Source organism: Thamnophis sirtalis, unplaced genomic scaffold (genome assembly GCF_051295495.1).
Source record: "Thamnophis sirtalis isolate CommonGarterSnake01/CBP01778 unplaced genomic scaffold, rThaSir2_p1.2 scaffold_15, whole genome shotgun sequence".
NCBI classification, from domain to species: Eukaryota; Metazoa; Chordata; class Lepidosauria; order Squamata; family Natricidae; genus Thamnophis; species Thamnophis sirtalis.
The window spans coordinates 15,156,774-15,177,224 of record NW_028261395.1 but is presented as its reverse complement, the minus strand read 5'-3'; the positions used below and the strand labels follow the sequence as shown (position 1 = coordinate 15,177,224).

Below are 20,451 nucleotides of genomic sequence, written 5' to 3'. Positions count from 1 at the left end.
CTATCTTCTCCAGCATCACTTTCTGTACATGTCCTGACAGGAAGGACCACAACCACAACAGAACAGTGTCTCCAGGGTGTATCTTTAATTTTTCACTATAACATGCTTTTCTCCAGCCTCTCCTCCTCACATGGGACCCAGAAAAAGTTTAGGATCCCAAGAGGAGAAGTTGCTTCTCACTGTAATTATGACCACCTGGGCCTTTGAGACCTATGATGTTATTTCTCCTGTTTTTGACTTTGATGTAAAAATCAGATTGAAGTCACACACAAAGGATCTTGTATCAGAAAAGGATAAATTCCTTGGGTCAAACTCTCTGGGAACAGGTTTTTGTTACAGGCAGAGGCTCTGCTCTTGATTGTACCTTTCTCTCCTTTCCAGATGAAACTGAGTGGTTCTCTGTCTATATCAGGAAAGCCACGGGCACTTCTGAGAGTCTTTGAATTCCTCCAACTGTTCCTGTTGATTGTGAAACATGAAATGAATTGATTCACCCCATGAATGATGGACTTCCTGCTTCTCCTTCTGATGCTGCTAGTGTCCCATCCAGTCTCTGGGAAGCTGAGAATGAAGTGCCCACTGAGTTCAGAGCACCAGGATGGGAAACAACCAGAGAGCTTTTACAGCCCAGGAGACCATCTCATTGGTATAGTCACCACTGGATATAAAATATTGTATACAAAGTTTCTCTTCAACATGGCTCCTTCTGTTCAGCTGGTTTTCCATGATCTGTAAGTCATTCTGTGGGATTCCTATATTGGGGGGATATGTCTAATTTCCTGAATGATTTTGGTTTCCATGGCTTTTCTCTTTTGTCTGATTTTGTGAAAAAGACTCACATCCAAAAATGGATCTGGAAAAGGGCTGAAAGGTCTGCAGATTATTTTCCTCTCTCAGTTCAATCCTTAATTTGTCTTTTGAATAATGAAATTTACTTAAAGTAGTGGTTGAAGGAATTGTAGTTGCCCCTCCTCAGCCAATTCCCATATTTGTGTAACTGATCATTGCTTTTGGATCAATGTTGGATTAAGGCTCAATAGGCTTCTGGAGGATTATATATTTTTAAAAAGTTGCTGTTGATTATAATAATACTTTTGCTGTTGCTGTTGATTATAATAATACTTTTTTTTTTACAATAGGGATGTTCATGGTTTTTCATATGGCTTACAATTAATTTTCAACATTCAAATGGTCAATAAGAATTCCCGGCTCCTACACAATCTCACACTCGGCTACAATATTCATGCCAACTATATGAGCACTTTCCGCACTTCAGATGCCTTGCTGGACATTCTCTCAACTGGAGAAGCCAATGTCCCCAACTACTGCTGTGGAAGGAAGGAGAATCTTCTGGCTCTTCTTGATGGAGCTAGAAGGGACATCTCCATCCAGATGTCAACATTAGGAGGCACCTACAAAGTCCCACAGGTTTGTGTGTGTTTTTCATCATCTGGTAAAGTGAGGGGTGGGTGATGGTGGGTGAGCAATAGATGCAATCATGTCTTCTCCAATGTAATTCAAGAGCTGCTTTTCTCCATATTAGCAAAAAAGTCAACTATATCTTACCCCATTTTGTTCATGTTGAGATTAATCATAAAAAGGCCTGAAATGCAAGCAATTCATTCCCTGGAGAAGACATTCTACCAACTATTTAACTGATCAAAAATATTCCTGGTTGTTGGGGCCTCAATTGGCATGTTCATTTTCACATATAAATAATGCCTTCTCTATCCAGTTGGATTGAAGTTGGCAATAGCAGCATTTATGTATATAAAATGTGGAATGAAAAGGACTCTAGCAATTATAAGCCAAATAGACTGGCAGATATTGTGGCTAAAATTTATACCATGATTCCCTTAGTTTAACTTGAGAAAAATGCATTCCTTGCAGAAGAACCAGAAGGTTTTAGGTAGAATTAAAAGTTGTAGAGATTTTTATAATAAATAATGCATAATTTAATAATCTTATATTGGCAACAAATTTGTCTTGAAATATCTAATCTATATCAGTGAGGTAAAACAAGGTTTGTAGGCTTTCTAGATGTTATTGCACCATTTGACTCAATAAACAGAGAAACATTTTGTAGGAAATTGATTGCCTTTAAAATGGAGCTCAGACTGTTGGCCCTGATCCAAACCCTTGTTTGAGAGGGAGGTTTGGGCTCAATGGCTCCACAAGAAGAAGGACTGATACTTACCAAGGAGGAAGGGAAAGATGCACTCTTGTTATTCAGTCTAAATATTAATGACTTACTAGGAGTAATGAAGGATCCAAAAACAGATAAAAATAAATGTTATTTCATTCTTTGAAAAAAAAAGTACTAAAATAGCGGACAAGAGAAATTCAGTGCATGTAGTATACTTGGATTTCAGAAAGGCTTTGACAAATTAAACCACAGCCTATGTCTCTATCAGCTAAAAATATGTGGGATAGACAGCATCACCCCCAGATGGACTCCGCCTGTGGTCCTCAATGGAATTACATCTGCATGGAGGGAAACAAGCAGTGGGGGACCTCAAGGTTCCATTTTAGGCCCAGTACTCTTCAACATCTTCATCAATGGTTTGGATGAGGGGAGAAATGGGGAACTCATCACATTTACAGATAACCCTAAACTGTCAGTAATAGCCAACACCCCAGAAGATAGGCTGAAGATCCAGGTGGATCTAGATAGACTTTGTTAGACTGGGCCTATCTAACAAAATAAAATTCAATGTAGAGAAAAGTAAAATCTTACACTGAGGTTAGAAATACCAAATGTACAGGTACAGATTAGGTGAAACCTGGCTCAATATCAGTAACTGTGAGGGGGATTTTGGAATCTTAGTGCACAATCTCTCAAATGTGAGCCAACAATGTGTGGCAGCAGTCAAAAAAAAGCCATTGCAATCCTAGGCTGCATCAACAGAAGGCTAGAATCAAAATCACACAAAGTATTGGTACCACTTTACAATGCCTTGGAAAAAACACCCTTGGAATAGTGCATGGATGGTGAACCTTTTCTGCACCGAGTACACTTGTCAGGAAAGTGATCTGGAAGAGGAGTTTCCCAGTTTGCATGCTGGTGAGCATATGCACACCAGGCAGCTCCTCTTCCGTTTTTTGGCACGCACACATGCGACGATCAGCTGGCTGGCACGAATGCACTCATAGAAACTGGAAGACCAGCTCTTCCAGTTCCGGCCACTGCCATGCGTGCAAAGGTCAGCTGATCATCGTGTGCACATACAAACTAGAAACCCAGAAGAGCAACGGGCAAGGCTGCACATGCCTGATGACATAGCTCTGCATGCCATTTAGCCCAAGCTCAGAAACTGAAGCAGAGGGCATCATTTTCCCCTCATGGGGACGCCATGCATCCCATTTTTGGCGGCCCCTAGTACTCTGCCAGGCAAAAGCTTTGGTCTTATTTTCAGTTTCAGTCTGTGGGGCTTGCGAAGGTAAGGCCTGCACTCAGTCAGCGGTCCTTTCTAATCTTTTTATTTTGTTATAAGTTCAGTTATAGGTACATATGTTTAACATGCTAAATACCTATTGGAACATGCTGATTTACACTGTGATATTATCATACTTAAACTGGGTTCTTTTCTCATAATAATTATCTGATACTTAATAAATCAAGCTCAAAAGTTATGGTCTTTGGGAAATGACATGGTAGTCATAGATGGTCAGCCAATAGAGCAAGTAAGACCTTTCCTTACCTGGGGTAGTTTTCTCTGAGACTGAATCTTGGCTCCCTCATCATCAAAGGAGCTCAGTTAGATCAAAGACATGAGATCAGCAAGATGTATTCTTCCTGTTCACTGTCTCTATGGGATGGTTTAGGCCCGATTGGACCATCCAGCGGCAAAAGTATCAGCGGCAGTATCAGAGCATTGAGACCGCATGTCTGTTTTGTCATGACATTGGCTCCTCCTCTCCAGTCCCAATTATTAAAGTATCTGAGGCCAAGGTTTCCCCCATTTTCTGATATCAATCTGATGTTTGCGGCTTCAGAGAGAAACCACTAGCAGAGCCAACCCAATCACAGCCTCTGAGGAGGATCTTGGGGTGGACAAAAGGACTCCAGCTGCTGCCCCTCAGAGCTGATTTGGGAATTTACACAATTTCTGCTTTGTCTAAAATCAGAAAATATGGATATTGGCATAAAATATAACCTATGGAAACTAACAGACTCTGAAAATTGTGGCTGTTAGAACAGACAAAACTTCAATTAAAAGACCAATCTTGGATTGTACTATTGACAAATTGTATAAGGAACTGAGGTCTCCCTGTTTCTTGTACAATTGGAGAAGAAGCTAAAAAGATTCATCCACAAAGAATCTGGGCCATAGAAGCATTAAAATATGTAGCAATCCTCAAATTATAGTAGGCCCTTTATTGGAATAAAATCTTTCAGTTGGCATTTGCAAATGTTAATCTAATTGCAATAAATTGTAAGGGAGAGATACAGTAATATGATCTACATTGTTTATAGTTTTTTAATTTATTTATTATTTTCCACTTTTATAATACAATCTTGCTAATATTCTATCTTTAATAATTTAAATAATGTCTAATTAAAAAGCTATTCTAATGCCTTCATGAGAACATGATTGGATTTATTAAAATCTAATATTGTGGGCTTGATTTGACCCCAAATATAACACAGCATTCTTCATTGTGCAAGATTTTTGAATGCAGCTCAGAATCTGATAAGTCCAGTGAAACTCTGAAGATGAGGCTACGGATTATCAGGTTTTATTTCTGCAGAAAGCAAAAGACTGGACGACCTTTTTATCTTCCACCTTAAGAGAGCAGGCAGAGAGAGAAAAACAGGCATGCGGCAAAAACTTTTCCAAACATCTAGGTTACTTTAGAAGACACCATATAAGGGAGGTGTTTTTATTAAATTGGGAAAAGATTAAAAGGCTAATATTACTTAAAAATTCTAATCTGGCTATTGACCATTGAAGCTTTTTCATATGTGATAATAAAGAAAAAGTAACAAACAGATAGATATGGTGAAATACTGAATGCAGAGGGTGAACTCAAAACTATGCAAGAGTTGAAACAGGAAGGAATAGAAATGAATTGGTATTCATACATGCAAATACAACCCGGATATGATAACGATAGCAAAACAGAAGTTTTTTACAATAAAATGACTGAATTAGATAAAATTTTGACAGGCACCAATGAAAAAGTAATTAAAAAACTATATGGATACTTACTAGAGGTTAAGCTAAAGGAAGAACAAATTAAAGAAACTATGATGGTTTAGGGGAAAAAATTTGGACATGGGATTGACTTAGAGAAATGGCAGAAACTGTGGTCTCAAAATTATAAAATGACAATGTCAACAGCATATAAGGAGAACTTGTATAAGATGTTTTATAGATGGCACCTACCGCAATCGAGAATAGCAAGAATGTTCAAGAATAAGTCGGAAAAGTGTTGGAAATGTCATCAGACAGCAGGGTCATACTATCATATGTGGTGGACTTGCATTGAATCTAAAAGATATTGGACTAAATCCACAAGTGATTGGAGAAAATGATACAGAAACACATAGAACTTAAACCAGAGATTTTTTATTGGGAATTATACCAAAAACATATAGTAAAGATTCGAAATATTTTATTGTTAATGTATTAACAGCAGCTAGAATAGTATTTGCAAAAAATTGGAAAAATGAGAAAACACCAACTGTTCTGCCTCAAGCGTTGTAGGCTTGCTAGGGGCATGCAGTTTAACTCCACGCTTAGGAATCTTTTTCAGATCAAGTTTATTATCAGGCATTCTTAATAGCAAAACTTACAGTTCAGTGTTAAGATACTTCTGATTTTCCATAATCTGTCCCATCACTTGGTATAAAAAGATGATGATTTTATCCCCATGATGAGCGGAGATGTAGAATGCTACTATTCAGGTTCACAAAAGCATTCAGACTGACCCGCTATAAACTTTGCGTGTGGGCAGGATGCCCCAGTGGCCAATCATAAACAGAGGTGTAATCACAGGTTACAGAACTACATTTCCCATAAGGCAATCTCTGCCTACATTTCCCATGAGGTAGTTTCTTAAAGGAGACAGTTCTTAATTCCTACACTAGCTATATACTGCTGGGGCAGCACACTCCCCACCTGGAATTATAAATTCCACTATCAATTAACTTTTAACTAAAGGCAAACAAAGGCATGGCAAAAAACAATGCAAACTTGACTATCTAACTAACTAAGATAACAGAAACATAACATCAACATGCCAACCTAGCTAACTAATTAACTGAGTTACACAAAGGCATAGCATCAAACAGTGCAAACAATGTTGTAAACACAAAGCATGCAAGGCTCAAGGTTCAATTTTCTAGTTCAGTCTTTCGTAGCAGCAGTACTAGGTCGCTGATTGGTCTGGTGTAGAGCTTCTTGGTGAACTCTGCTGGACGCAACATAACTCCAGCAGCTTTGCAACCTGAACTTCCACCTGGTGAACTAGTTCATCATCACTGGGAAGGACTTGGTGTACGAGTTCCATAGGCTGTGAGTTCCAATGGACATAAGTCCCTTAGGCCATGAGTTCCAACACATGTCTTTGGGAACGAAGTTCCCTGATGGTGCTGGCCAGTCACCTGTCTTCAGCAAGGTGAGGACAGTTGGCTTTTCAGGACCTGAAGACTCTGGAACCAAAGGTTGAGCATTGATGATAGCTGAAACTTCTGCTATGAGGGTGATGATCACTGCTAAGCCCAACATGAGAGGTCTCCATCTGGAGAAGCGTTTGAAGCGAGCTGGTTCTCGAGACTGGTTGACGAGTAGTTGTGGTGCTAGTTTCACCTTTTCCATGATGAAGCCGATGTGAATGTTGTTCTCCCCACCGTAGATCCTGATTTATCTTATGACTGCTATTGTCTTCATTGTGGCGACAGCCGAGATGGGAACATACATGCGCTGCACAGGAACACTTTGGAGACAACTCAGGGAGGCACACCACATTTCCCATTCTTGCTTCTGTTGGTTGTGCTGTTTGTCACTGGACCACATGAAATATAGGTCATTTCGATGGTCTTCTCTGAAAAGGACTGAGTAGAATATCTGCTGGATGTTGTCCATGATGGCTATGGCTTCCTTTCTGGAATGAATGAGCATGCTGAGCAGACTGTTGGTGAGGTCAGGTCCTGTGAGAAGGACCTTGGTCAGAGAGAGGCCTTTGAATTGCGTGCTGGCATCGAAGACTACTCGAATCTGGCCTGGCTTTTGTGGGTGGTACACTCCAAAGGATGGCAGGTACCAGCATTCTTCACTATTTCTCAAAGGTGGAGCAAGTTCTGTGTGTCCATTCTGCACCATTTTGTTCATGAACTCTACTAAATGAGCTTTCCTTGAAGGCTTCCTATTCACGAGTCATTTCAGACTTGTTGGCAAATAGGGTGCATTGCAAGACTTTGGAGATGCAGGTGCAATTTGCTTGTCAGCCACTAGGGTGTGTTGTGAGGCTTTGGTGATGTAGGCGCACTGTACTTATTGGCTTCTAGGGTGCATTGCTTGACTTTGGCGATAGCAATAGCAGTAGCAATAGCAGTTAGACTTATATACCGTTTCATAGGGCTTTTAGCCCTCTCTAAGCGATTTACAGAGTCAGCATATTGCCCCCAACAATCCGGGTCCTCATTTTACCCACCTCGGAAGGATGGAAGGCTGAGTCAACCTTGAGCCGGTGAGATTTGAACAGCCGAACTGCATAACTGCAGTCAGCTGAAGTAGCCTGCAGTGCTGCACTCTAACCACTGCACCACCTTGGTGATGTAGGCGCAGTGTACTTGTTGGCCTCTAGGGTGCATTGGTTGACTTTGGCAATGTAGGTGCAGTGTACCTGATGGCCTCTAGGGTACGTTGCAAGACTTTGAAGATGCAGGTGCAGTTCACTTGTTGGCCACTAGGCTGCATTGCAAAACTTTGAAGATGCAGGTGCAGTTCACTTGTCAGCCACTGGGGTGCATTGCAAGTGTCGGCTTGAACTACTTGGTTGTGGTTTGTAGAGGAGCCGCTAGAGGGCGCTGCTTATAACTACTGTTTGGAGTGATTAGTAATGGCATTCGCCCTGATGAGGTGACGCCCCAAGCTGACTCTCCAGTTTTGGAATTCCTAAGGGATTTTCACCCAAACTCAGAATTTGTTTTGGACCTGCTAGCTTGGCACCTTCTAAAGGAGTTGTGCCTCTCTCAATAATTCACAAAATTGGTTTCTTCAGCTGGACTGCCTCTGCCTTATGGCTCTTTTGGCTGCCTTTAGGTCTGCACAAGCTAAGTAAGTTGGGCTCTTTATTGCCTCTCGTTGCCAGGACAACTCATTAATAAAGTTCAAAGGAGTTGAGAGGTCAGCTCTGGGCTACTGACCTCTTTCTTACTCAAATTTCATTTCCATGGAGACCTTTCCATGGGGCTTTTATTACCAGCAAGGTTTCTCTTTCTTTGTTAGGTTGGGAAAGAAAGGGGGGTTGCTTTATCATGCGATTCCTGGGTTCCTTTTTAACACACTTTCTTAATCACAACAAGTCCTTCATCTCAGGAGAGATAATCAGCCTTTCTCGCTGAAACGGGATGTTTCTCTCTGCTCCAAGAGGGGGTGGGGAAATCCCGGCAGCTGTTCTCAGTTAAAATGCAAACAGAGTTTGGGATTCCACTTCAACGTCTTATTTACTCGGGAGCTAAAATCATTCATCATCTTTTTACTGTTCTGTCTCAAGCATTATAGATGTGCTCGGGGCATGCAGTTTAACTCCAATTTAGGAATTTCTTTCAGGTCAAGTTTATTATCAGGCATTCTTAATAGCAAAACTTACAGTTCAGTGTTAAGATACTTCTGACTTTCCATAATCTATCCCATCACATGGTGTAAAAAGATGATGATTTTATCCCCATGCTGAGCGGAGATGTAGAACGCTACTATTCCGGTTCACAAAAGCATTCAGACTGACCTGCTATAAATTTTGCATGTGGGCAGGATGCCCCAATGGCCAATCATAAACAGAGATGTATTGGAAGGAGGAGCTATGTTGCAACATTACAACGTGCGGTCTCGATACTCTGAAACTGCCATTGACACTTTTGCCACTGGGGGGTCCAATGAGACCTAAACCATCCCGTAGAGATGGTGATCAGGAAGACAAAGCCTTGCTGGCCTCAGGGATATCTCAAAATCCCTAATAGACTCAAGGGAAGTGCTTCAAGTGAACAGTCAGCCCCTAGGCTGATGAAGTCAGGACATTCTGGAAGGGGAGAAGTGAAAAGAGAAAGTGAGTCCATCTGGTGAGGTATTTTTTCTATTTTGCTAAAGATTGCCCAAAGAAATGTTTCTTTAAAGCCAAATTGATCCTTAAACAAAAGAACTGAATGGCGAAAATAATCCCAATGAGATCACTGTGGAAAGTTTTTTTTTCTTTGTCATTGTAACTATTTTTTGTGGATTGAAAGGCTTGTCATGGTCTCCATTTCTCCTCTTAAAGTGAACGGATTGATTTTTTTTTTCTTCTGCTTCTTGTTGGTCTATTTTTTGACTTCTGGATTAAAACCTTCCTTTTTATTTTAACAATTCTTCCTATTACTTGTTAATAAACCACACTAAAAGCAATCTAAAGAACTTTGTTTCCTACAGAAGGTGAAAATTAACTGCCAGTCAGAGTTTTTTGAAACAACGTATCTCTTTCTTTATTTGATTTCACTAACTTTGCAGCTGAAGGATTTGCAACTTGTTTACAGAAACTGATAAAAAACCAAGGGCACGAATTATTTTCAAAGGTGCCTCTGAGAATTATTGTGGCAGAGGAAGAAAGAAAGAAAGAAAGAAAGAAAGAAAGAAAGAAAGAAAGAAAGAAAGAAAGAAAAGGGGGGAACAGAACCCTTCCCCTTTGAAGAGCATAAAAGAACTTGTGTTTAAGTCAACTTAAAATAACAGCTAAGAGACGCCTGGAAGACTAGACTAGCAGTCATTGTTAGTTTTTTTTCCTCTTTTTCTTCTGTTTTGGAAACATGGGTTAATACTTAGATGAGGAAACCTTAAAATTCCAAAATATCTTGGCTGGAATTCAAAATCTATTGGAAGGATATGGGAAAATTGAGAAGAAGCTGGAAAGACTAGTCTTCCTCACAGCAAAAGATGATGGGGTTGGAGCCCCCCCAATTAAAGGGGAGAATGAGGATACAGAAGATAAAGATAAGCAAATAGATGAATTTATTAATGGAACAAATGTGGGTGAAAATGGAAAGGGAATATGGAAAAGGGAATTTGATGAATTGGAGCTCTACCCAAGATTCCAGGACACAGAAGAGAAAAAAATACTAATGATGATAGATATAAGAAGAGAATTTTTTTCAGACGCAAGATTGACAAACAAAGACAAGTTAACTTTAGTAGCAACTGGTGGGCAAGGAGATTATCTGAGAGACCCTTCAAGCAACAAAGTGCGGAGAGAAGCCGATAAAAACCTTTTAAAGGAGATAAAAAGAAGACTGACTCCACAATTGACAAGAGAGATAAGACTGTTTTGTTACTGGAAAGATACAGGTTGACAAAGTTGGTAATAAAAATTAGTTTTTATTATTATTGGTGATTAATAAGTAGGAACTTTGTAACTCCTAGATTGTTTTAGATTGTTATTAAATGTTTACTTGCTAACAATTAATTAACCATAAATAATAATAATGAAATGATAATGGATACAGCGTAATGATATATACATGTATTGACAATTTAGTAAAATAAATTTGGATATAAATTGTAAATTGTGACTTGGGAAAAAGACCTATAAATTTTATTAACAAATTTTCATTTAAATCTTGTTATAAAGGTGTAAGGTTTTTTTGGGGGTGGGGGCCCTGATGAGAGGAGATGGGGCATAAATAGTAAATGATTTTTAGCCAATTATAATAACAACAAGGAAATGTTAATGGTCATTGTTTAACAATATATTCATGCTATGGTATTGGCCAAAATAACTTATATATAAATTTTAGTCAGTGAGTTGGGGGAAAAAAGAGAGGGGGGGGAGGCTTAGAAACTTTATTGACTTTTACTTAAAAGATGCTATAAAGGTGTAATGTTATTGGAGGATTTTTTGAAATAGCTAATGAATGCCATTATGTGGTTGTGTCTTTAAGTATGAATGATTTGAGGTAAAAGCATGTTCAAATAATTGTAGTCAAATGAGAATTGGGTTACATTGATAGCAAGCTATACAAATTTTTGACTTAAAGTATAATCTAATATGGCCTATAAGTAACGACTGTGGATGAAATGCACAAAAGTTATCTGTAAGCAATTGACACACTTTCTACAAGATGTAATGAAGGATAATTCTTTTTTTGGGGTATGTGTGTGTTTTTGTTCAATTAAAATAAAATTAAAAATTTTTTAAAAAGCATTCAGACTGATCCGTTATAAATTTTGCATGTGAGCAGAATGTCCCAGTGGCCAATCATAAACAGAGATGTAATCACATGTTACAGAACTACATTTCCCATAAGGCAGTCTCTGCCTACATTTCCCATGAGGTAGTTTCTTAAAGGAGACAGTTCTTAATTCCTACACTAGTTATATACTGTTGGGGCAGCACACCAACGCAGAAGGAAGTTATTCGAAAAATAATGAAATGTGCCGAAATGGGTAAATTGACATTTGAAATTAGAGAAGAAGATGAACAATTTTATAAGATATGGAACTTGTTTTATCAGTGGCTAGATAAAAAAAACATGGAAATGAAAAATACTGGAGAAGTTGCTTAAATTGTAAAAATAATAGAATAGCCGATGTTATAAAGTCACTTTATTTTTAAATAGATAAATAAGGATGTAATGGAATATTGGTATATACTTGATTTGAATGTTTAGAGCATTTGTTTTGAATGAAGGAATAACAATCTTAGTTGAACATATGATATTCAAAGATTATAATATACCGATGTATACTGTATGGATAATTTGTGATTTTATACATAACTGAAATTAGTGATGCAACAAATATAAAACATTGGAGAATTTTTTTCCCTTCATTTTGTAAAAACAATAGAATGAGATATGTGACTATATAAAGATAAACTACTATTAAATAAGTATGCAATGGAATATTGGCATAGGTATATGAAATTGAATGTTAGAATTTTTGTTTTAAAATGATGGAACATCAACTGTAACTGAATATATTATATATAAATGATAAAGATGTATCATTGTATTTTTGATGGACAAATTATGATTCTATATATAATCAAAAGTGGTGATGCACAAATGTTTGTATCCAAACGACATGCTATGTGAGATTGATAGATGTTTTATGTTTGTTTGTCTTTGTTTGTTTGAAAATAAAAAACTTTTTTATAAAAAAAAAACTTTTCCAAACATCTTATAGCTCATATGGCTTGCACAGAACATCCTTGCTATGGAAATATAATTTGATATCACATGAATTTCATGGTTTTTCTTAGCGCTCTGAAAATAATAGACTTTAGAAGGGAAAAGAAATGCTTTTTCTGGCATATAACTCAGAACTTTGTTCGGGAATGCTGAACACACATTTTAAGTTACAAGTAAGGCTACTTGGCAGAATCCACATTTTACTTTTCACAAGAAATTACTTTGCTAGGCTAAGCTGGGCAATTCGACTAGAGGTTTTATCTATGTAGTTGGCACCTTAGGTTACAATGGAGCTTCTCTCAACAGCAATTTAACAAAAGCTGAATTAGGTTACAATCTTTGTATGCTCTAATCCAGTGATGGCAAAACTTTTAGAGACCGAATGCCTGAACTGCAACCCAAAACCCACTTATTTATCTTGGAATGCCGACATGGCAATTTAACCTGAATGATGAGGTTTTAGTTTAGAAAAACAACTAATACGTGATTAACGTCTTTTCTCTGAAACCTCCCCCCCCCCACAATAACAGCACTTTTAATGATACAAACACCTTTTTATTGAAAGGTAAATGTTTGCATTTGGCATCCTTTTGAGTAATGTGACTTTTGTCCAGGGGTGTCAAATTTCAATTAGGGCCCCACTGTGGTTGACTTCAGGGGCCATGGCAAGCGTGCTTGGTCTCCTTGGTTGCCATGGTGTGTGCAGGAGGACAAAGTATGTGGGTCAGAGAGAGGCCCATTCCCTCTCCTTAAGAGACCTAGCTTTGTAACCAAGGCATCCTCAATGATAGGAGAGGTCAGGAGGAGAGGACAAGGGGATGGTAAAAGGCAGCAGGGCTGCTGGTGATCAAGTGCTAAGGTAGGATTTACCTCTTCCTTCCCCTCTTTCCTTCTTTTTCTTTGTCTTTCCTGTCCTGACTGGGATGCTCCAATGCAAAAGGGGAAACATTCCTTGCCTTGTGATCAAATGGCACTTTTGCTGGTAGTTTGTGGCCACTGAAAAGACTGAGGACAAACCAGGCTCAGTTTATTCCATGCTTGCATTTCATGGGCACAGACGACAGTACAGCAAAACTGTCAAAATGATGGCTCTGGTAGTTGATCAGAGTTCCTCTGTTTTTTATGTGCAACAGCTTTAGCATTTAAGAACAGAGCTAAGTTAGTTGCTTTACTATGAATACATAATGATCCTTAAAAGAGCTCTTCCGTAGGGACCCTGCCATGGTCTCATTCAGACTGGAAATATAGGAAAGGAAAGTATTCCCCCCACTTGCTTTGTCCTGTTTCCCTAAGGTGACCAGATTTTCAGATTGGTAAAGAGGGACACCATTGACTTGGGGGGGGGGGGGGTTTGATTAAAATTTTTATATTTTGTCAAAAGGTCACCCCAGGACACTGAAACGAATCTGTTGCCAAACAAAATTTTGACCACGTGACCATGAGGATGCTGCAACAGTCGCTAAGTGTGAAAATGATTGCAACGGTCGCTAAGTGTGAAAAATGGTCATCAGTCACTTTTTTCAATGCCATTGTAACTTTGGTCACTAAATGTTTTCCCCTTCCTCGAGACACCTCACTTTTTCCTTCATTCCTCTTGCTTATCTACCTTCACCTTATCCGTCTTCTGCTCTTTCCCTCTCTTCCTTCCTTTCTCCTTCCATCCTCTCTTCTTTCCTCACTCACTCCCTTCCTCCTTTTCTCTTCCTTCCTCCTTCCATTCTTTCAGTTTCATTTCTTTTGCCTATCTACCTTCTCTGTCTTTCTGCTCTTTCCATTTCTCTCTTCCTCTTCACTTCTGTTCCTTCCTCCTTCCATCCTTTCACCTTCCCTCCTTCCTATTTCTTCCTTCTTCATTCCTTCTGCCTATCTACTTCACCTTCTCTGTCTTTCTGCTCTTTCCCTGTCTTCCCCTTTCCTCCCTCCCTCCCTTCTTTCCTTTCCTGTGTTGTTTCTTTGTGCAACACTTAACACCACGTATGATTGAAGTGTATTCTTTTTTAATGAATGAATTTGAAAAAGAAATGTTTCTCTTTGATCAAGGATGTCTGTATGTGTGCAACACACACACACACACGCACACGCATGTACCAGGAGAGTGAAATTAAACATTTTCTGAATGTTTGAGCCCAAAAGATTTCCCCATCACTGCTGTAACAGGTGAAGCCAGCTTTCCCTATGAATGCCGTTCTCACAACCACCTTGGCAAAACTGACCCGCAATCAGCAACACGGCTGGGACTCAGCTTGGACTGGCAAGCCTGCAAGTTGGAGGCTGGTATGGTTGCTACCTTAGACCCACAATAGCACACACAGAGAACCCCGCTGGCCCATGCCAGGGCTGGCAAGATAAGTGTGCCCGCACCCCCCACCTGCCACCTGATGGGGGAGGGGGGAGGTTTTGTTGCACGGTGCCCGCCAGCCCAAAGCCCCACATGCCTTCTCCGCCGGGGTGGGCACTGGGCAGCGGGTGTCCCCCTCTCTCTCTGAAGTGGGGAGGGCCGGGTTGGCACCAGTGGAGCTAGAAACGGCTCCTCCACCCCCACCTTCCCTTGCCTGGCGTCCCCCCCCCAATCGGCGCTTGGCTGCTCCGTGTCACCGCTTTGACAGGCAGGCACCGAGACGGGTGTGGGGCAGCGACGGGCACAGCAACTTGGGCGCCTCCTGTTGCTCGCCTTCCTCCGCACCTCCCGCCCACCCACGCAGGGGAGGTGGCTGGATCCCATCTCTCCCCACCCCGCCACTCCGATGGTAAGTGGGGAGACCCCCCGAAGGGGAAGAGGGTTGGGTTTTTTCTTCCTCAGCTGGCTCCCTCCCCTCCTCCGACGTCGGCGCTGCCTCAGCTGTAGGTCTCAAGTGCAGGCGAGGGAGACGCATTTGCAACCAGGCGCCCACGCTCCACTGCTGGGACGGGGGAAGCGGAGGACCTCTCACCCCAAACCTTCCCCTTGCCGGGCGAGGAGGCTGCAGGGAGGTCGCCTAGCAGCCGGACTGGACGCACAGCCGAAGAAGGGCTGGAGCAGCCGCTGGTGCCAGGCAGCTTCACGTGAGTGAGTAACTCCGGTGGTGGGAATTGGATGGCCTTCGCAAGGGAAGCGCCGCTGCCCACCCGAAGCCTCCCGATTCCCACTGCCAGAGTTACTCACGTTAAGCTGCCCGGTGGTGCCTCTTGGCAGGGTGCAGTGCTGCTCTGGCCAGGAGAGAGGCAGGAGGCTGCATGAAGGGAGGGAGGAGCAGGAGCAGCCACTGCCGGGAACAGCAGGCTGGACTGCCGCCTTCCCACCATGCGCTCCGCCCCGCTGGCACCGGCGGCTGTGCTGCCCACCCGAAGACTCCTGTAGGAAAGCGCGGCGGCAGCTGTTTCACCTCGCGCAGAGAACTTCCACTCAGTCCTGGAGCTTCTGCCGCCCGTGGCGGCCCCTGTGCTGCGCCGTCATGGGCGGCAGAAGCTCCGTGACCGAGTGGAAGTTCTCTGTGCGAGGTGAACAGCCGCCACCGCAGGGGAGGGCGGCGGGAAGCTACCACGCCTCGCAGACCCGCGGCATGGTCACTGGGAACCGCAGCACAGGTGCCGCCACGCCGGCAGAAGCTCTGTGACCAAATGGAAGTTCTATGCACGAGCGGCAGCGGCTGTTTCACTCACGCAGAGAACTTCCACTCGGTTCCGGAGCTTCTGCCGGCCGTGGCGGCGCAGCACAGGGGCCTGTGATGCGAGGTGAAACACAAAGGGGGAGAAGGAGGAGAGGAGGGCTGTCTCCTCCCCCCAGCGCCTCCCAATTCCCACCAGTACCATCCATTACTCACCAGTTAAGCTAAGCCTAAGCAGCTGCAATGAAAACAAAAGACGAAATGAAATGGAGACTCACGCAGGCGTGCTAAGCTAAGCGGAGTCCAGCCAATCAGTGAGCAGCAGGCTGGGCTGGCTTAGATTTTTGTGTAGGATAGAACGGAATGAGCCAGCGAGCTAGCTGCTAGCAGCTGATGGGTGGGGGAGCGAGAGAGCTGCGAGCGCCAAAATAAAGTGTGTTTTTTTAAGAACGGCCCGGGACGCGGGAAAAATGAAAAGGCGTGCCTGTCCCGCCAAATGCGGGATGTCTGGTCACCCTATGTTTCCCCCACTGGAAATAGCTGTTTGCAACCCACAAAGAGGGGATACTTTCCTAAGAGCTCCCAATTCAAGAATACTAATGTGCCCGTGCAGTATCTCAGGGTGGGGAAGGACATGGGGGTCCTAGTGATAGAAGAGATCCCCAAGGCCTCCCCAATCCACTAAGATACCTCCTGCTTTTCCCTCCCTTCCTGAAACTTTGGGAACCTCTGTCTCCTCTCTTGTTTCTCTGCTTCGTTGTGTTTGAAGAAGGGAGAGGAGAGTTGGCTGGGAAATGATTTTTGTGCCCAGAATAGAGGCTCCTGGGTGCTATAATATTGTGCAGATTCAGGCACCCATCCTCTTTTGCAGAGTCAGGGACCCAGAAACTTTCATTCTTGGGGCAAAAAGTGATTGCCTGCTGGTCTCCTGCTCCTCTCCTCCTCACCCCAACTACTTTCCACTTAACTACTTAATGAGGTTTCTTTGCAAATGGGGCCAGACAGAGACAGCCAGGGTAAGAGAGCAATCCAAGTAAGTGTGTGTGCGTGTGTATGTGTGTGAGAGAGAGGGGGGGAGGAGAAAAAAAAGAGTGAGAGTGAGGAATCAGCTTTTCAACCTTGTGGGCCGCCTGGGAGGAGGCAGAAATGGGGCAAGAGCCTCTCCCTGTTTCCTCTGGATCTCCCTCCCTCTTTCCCAAGTTTTTCTTTCCTCCCATCCATTCTCTCCCCCCTTCCTGAGAGCAAGAGAGAGAGAGACTTCAGCCAGGGCAACCAAACTACTGCCAGTGGTGTTGTGGACACCTGAGCAGTGGGGCAGGGTGTGTGTGTACATTCCTCTCCATTCAAGCAGGGCCCCTCATTTTCCCCCCAGCACAGTTGGGGCATGTGGGCTGCTGCCACCTAAGCACCATGATTGCCCTCTCCCCAGCCAGCCAGGCAGCCCCACCTGACCTGCTCCCTGCTGGCTCCTGCAAAGCCTCTTCATTCTCCTCCTTCTCTTCTTCATGTTGTTGTCCTCCTCCGCCCAAGTGGAAGTGGGCTCCACAGGACAGGCTCTCATTTCTGCCCTGGGGCAGGGATCTCCGATGGGCTGAAAGTGAGTGTGAATGACCTGGCTCCCCCAGTGCTTCCTTGCTCAGTTGGAGGCTTCCTTAAGCCTTCAAACAGTTGCAGGAGATTTTCCAGGGCCAAAACAGAAAAAAAAGCCTGTGGTTTCCACACCACATTTTGGCCCTGGAAAGCCTCCTGCACCAACCTCGAAGCAAGAAAAAGCCCCTGCAACTGTTTGAAGGCTGAAGAAAGCCTCCAACTGAGCAAGGAAGCATGACGGGAGGGGGGGAAGCCATCCACACTCATTTCCAGACCACCTGAGTCTCCTGCGCAATTTGAGCAACCCACCCCCCGCATACTCACAGGTCCCCTGCCCTGGTCCTTGGCATAGGCCCAAAAACCAACTGGATGGCAGGAGGCACGCCTGCATGTGGATGCTGGTGGAGCTGGGCTGGGGCGGCTTGCGTCCTGGGAGAGGACGCTCTGCATACCACAGGTTCCCCATCACGGCTCTAATCCTTTCAATTGATTTTTCAGATCAAATATGCAAGAGCTTCAAAGGCTCTGAGTGATAAAAGTCAATTCCCCTTTTTCTACCAGATGGACCCCAAAGAAGGATTCCAGAACCCTGCAATTGTCCAGCTGCTCCTCCACTTCAGATGGATCCTGATTGGCCTCTTTGCTTCAGATACAGAAAAGGGAGAGAATTTCATGAGGATTTTCACTCCTGTGCTTGTCAGGAATGGAATTTGTGTGGTTATATCACAACTGTTCTCAACAACTGGATATACTGTATACCTCAGGGATTCCCTCTCTAAGTGGAGACAAGTCAATATCTTTGTTCACTTCATGGAATTTGATTCTATTTGGGACAGAATTCTTCCTTTCCATTTAACACTTATGCGTCTGCCAGGACCCATTGAAGGGAAAGTTTGGATCCTCACAAATTTTGCATTGTATACAATCAAAAAGCACAGATTTTTCAAATACATCCATAGTATTTGGAACTTTGGTTTTTTGGAAAAAGAAAGTCCAATGGATGATGCCTTTGAACCCAATTTCTTTGTGGAGAAACAGTTTCAAGAACATTATTTTCACTGTTCTCTTTCAAAGAACATCTTTTCTGTCAAAGGCCACAGAAGATGCACCCAGAAAGCCCCACTGGAGACCCAGGAGAAAAGGAAAAGAATACGCATCCCAAATTACTACCAACATTACAGTCTCATGAAGACTCTGGCCCAGGTCTTAAATGCCGCCTATTCCTCCAGACTGAGGAGAAGGAAGGAGGGAGAAAAGATCTTGGGGCCCCAAAGGCTGCAGCCATGGCAGGTATGGGGATCCCAATATGGATCCATTAATCTTAGATCCTTTGGAGGAGGAATCCAGAGGAGAAGGAGGGGAACCATCTCAACAGACCTGGCCAATTTAATTACTCAGGGAATTAATGGTTCCAAAGAGTAGATACCAAGGTATTTTTATATTTAGCACTCCTAATTGGAAAATGCTGTATTCTTTTTAAAATAAATTCCTGTATTTGTGGGTTTGTGATTAGCATTGTGGAATTCCACCTTTGTTCTATCCCCATTGCATGTGGGTCTCTGTGCAGCTGGACCGGCAGCTAAGCCCCCTATTCTCCTCCAATGAAAGGAAGCCTCGTATGGATGCTTTATTGAGAGAACAGGGCAGGTGAAACTGAGGAGATGCAAATAGTGGAAATCAAATAGAAAGACCAGATAGGCAGCATTAACTAACAGCCAAGAAAGAAGCAGCTGGAACCTCTCCAGTGATGCTCCGTGTGAGGGATGGATGCTGTCTCCGGATGACCAGGGGTCTCGGTCACAATGGCTGCTTCTGTCTTCTCCAAAGGCTGACAGAAAATGGAGTCTGGCTTCAGACCATATAGTTAGGCTTATCTGCCCCCAGCCACTAAATGGGGCTAGAGTAACAACATGACAACAGTAACATATTGTGGCATGACAACCTTTATAAATGTGGAGGAGACCCTGAGACCATCTAGCCCAACCCTGAGACCATCTAGCCCAACCCCTTCTCTCTGCAGGAATCCCAGCTCAAGCTTCTCTGACTGATGGCTGCTCAGTCTTTGCATTCAGATAATCCATGAAGAGGAGACTGAACTTGTCTGCTTTACTGGCTCAGCTCTAAAACAGCTCATCCTTTTATATTTTTTCTCTCATTCAGCTAAAATCTCCTTTTTTCTAACTGAATTCATTTTTCCATGTCTGACACTCTTTAATAATAGTGAGCAGATCTAATGCTCGAGTGTAACATGAGTCAGTTATTGGAAGAGGGGTGTATCCTCCCTTCTCCAACTTGTGTCAGTTGGAAAAGGGGCTCCCAGACTCCTCCTGATCTTCAGTTCTTCTCCTTGTTGTCTTTCCTCAAGGCTAAGAGCAGCTCCTTTGTTCTCTTCCTGGGCTTCATTGTCCCTCCCTGAAGTTCACGTAGATTTTAAGCAAATTTACCTTCAAGCTTTGTGCCTGCAAGGGGACCTGGTTCTTGAGTTGGGGTCTCCCCAAACCAGAATGTTCACTTCCTGAGATTCTTATGGCTGCATTTGCCTTCTTTCATCTCCTGTTGACTCAGACTCTGTTTCCAGTTAACTATGATTTTGAGATCCTTTTCACAAACATACATATCCAATTTGGTATCCCTCATCTTTCTTCCAGTCCATCATTAATGTTCTTATATGAGACTCTATTGTTAGTCAAATTCTAGTTGCTAAAAATCAGATATTTTTCTACTGTTTTTGTCTCATGCACATTTCACTGTCTGCTAATCATAAATATTGTTTCTGGAAACTTGATATTCCTGTAATAAAATTTTATTTTATTCAAAAAGGTAAAATACAAGTTTTGGAAAATAAAACTATTACAAAGACAAAACAAAACAAGAATAAAACTTTTTTTAATA

General features: G+C 42.6%; 1 protein-coding gene across 1 annotated transcript in view; it reads left to right on the top strand.

Moving 5' to 3' along the window:
* Nucleotides 1–504: 504 nt before the first annotated feature.
* LOC148042500 (vomeronasal type-2 receptor 26-like) overlaps nucleotides 505–20,451 on the top strand; it is a 35,159-nt gene continuing 15,212 nt past the window's right edge. The window contains exons 1-3 of the mRNA XM_087701953.1: nucleotides 505–731; nucleotides 1,140–1,428; nucleotides 18,058–18,849. Of these exons, the coding sequence (XP_087558079.1) occupies nucleotides 505–731; nucleotides 1,140–1,428; nucleotides 18,058–18,849 (1,308 nt within the window). The remainder of the gene's footprint in view (nucleotides 732–1,139; nucleotides 1,429–18,057; nucleotides 18,850–20,451) is intronic.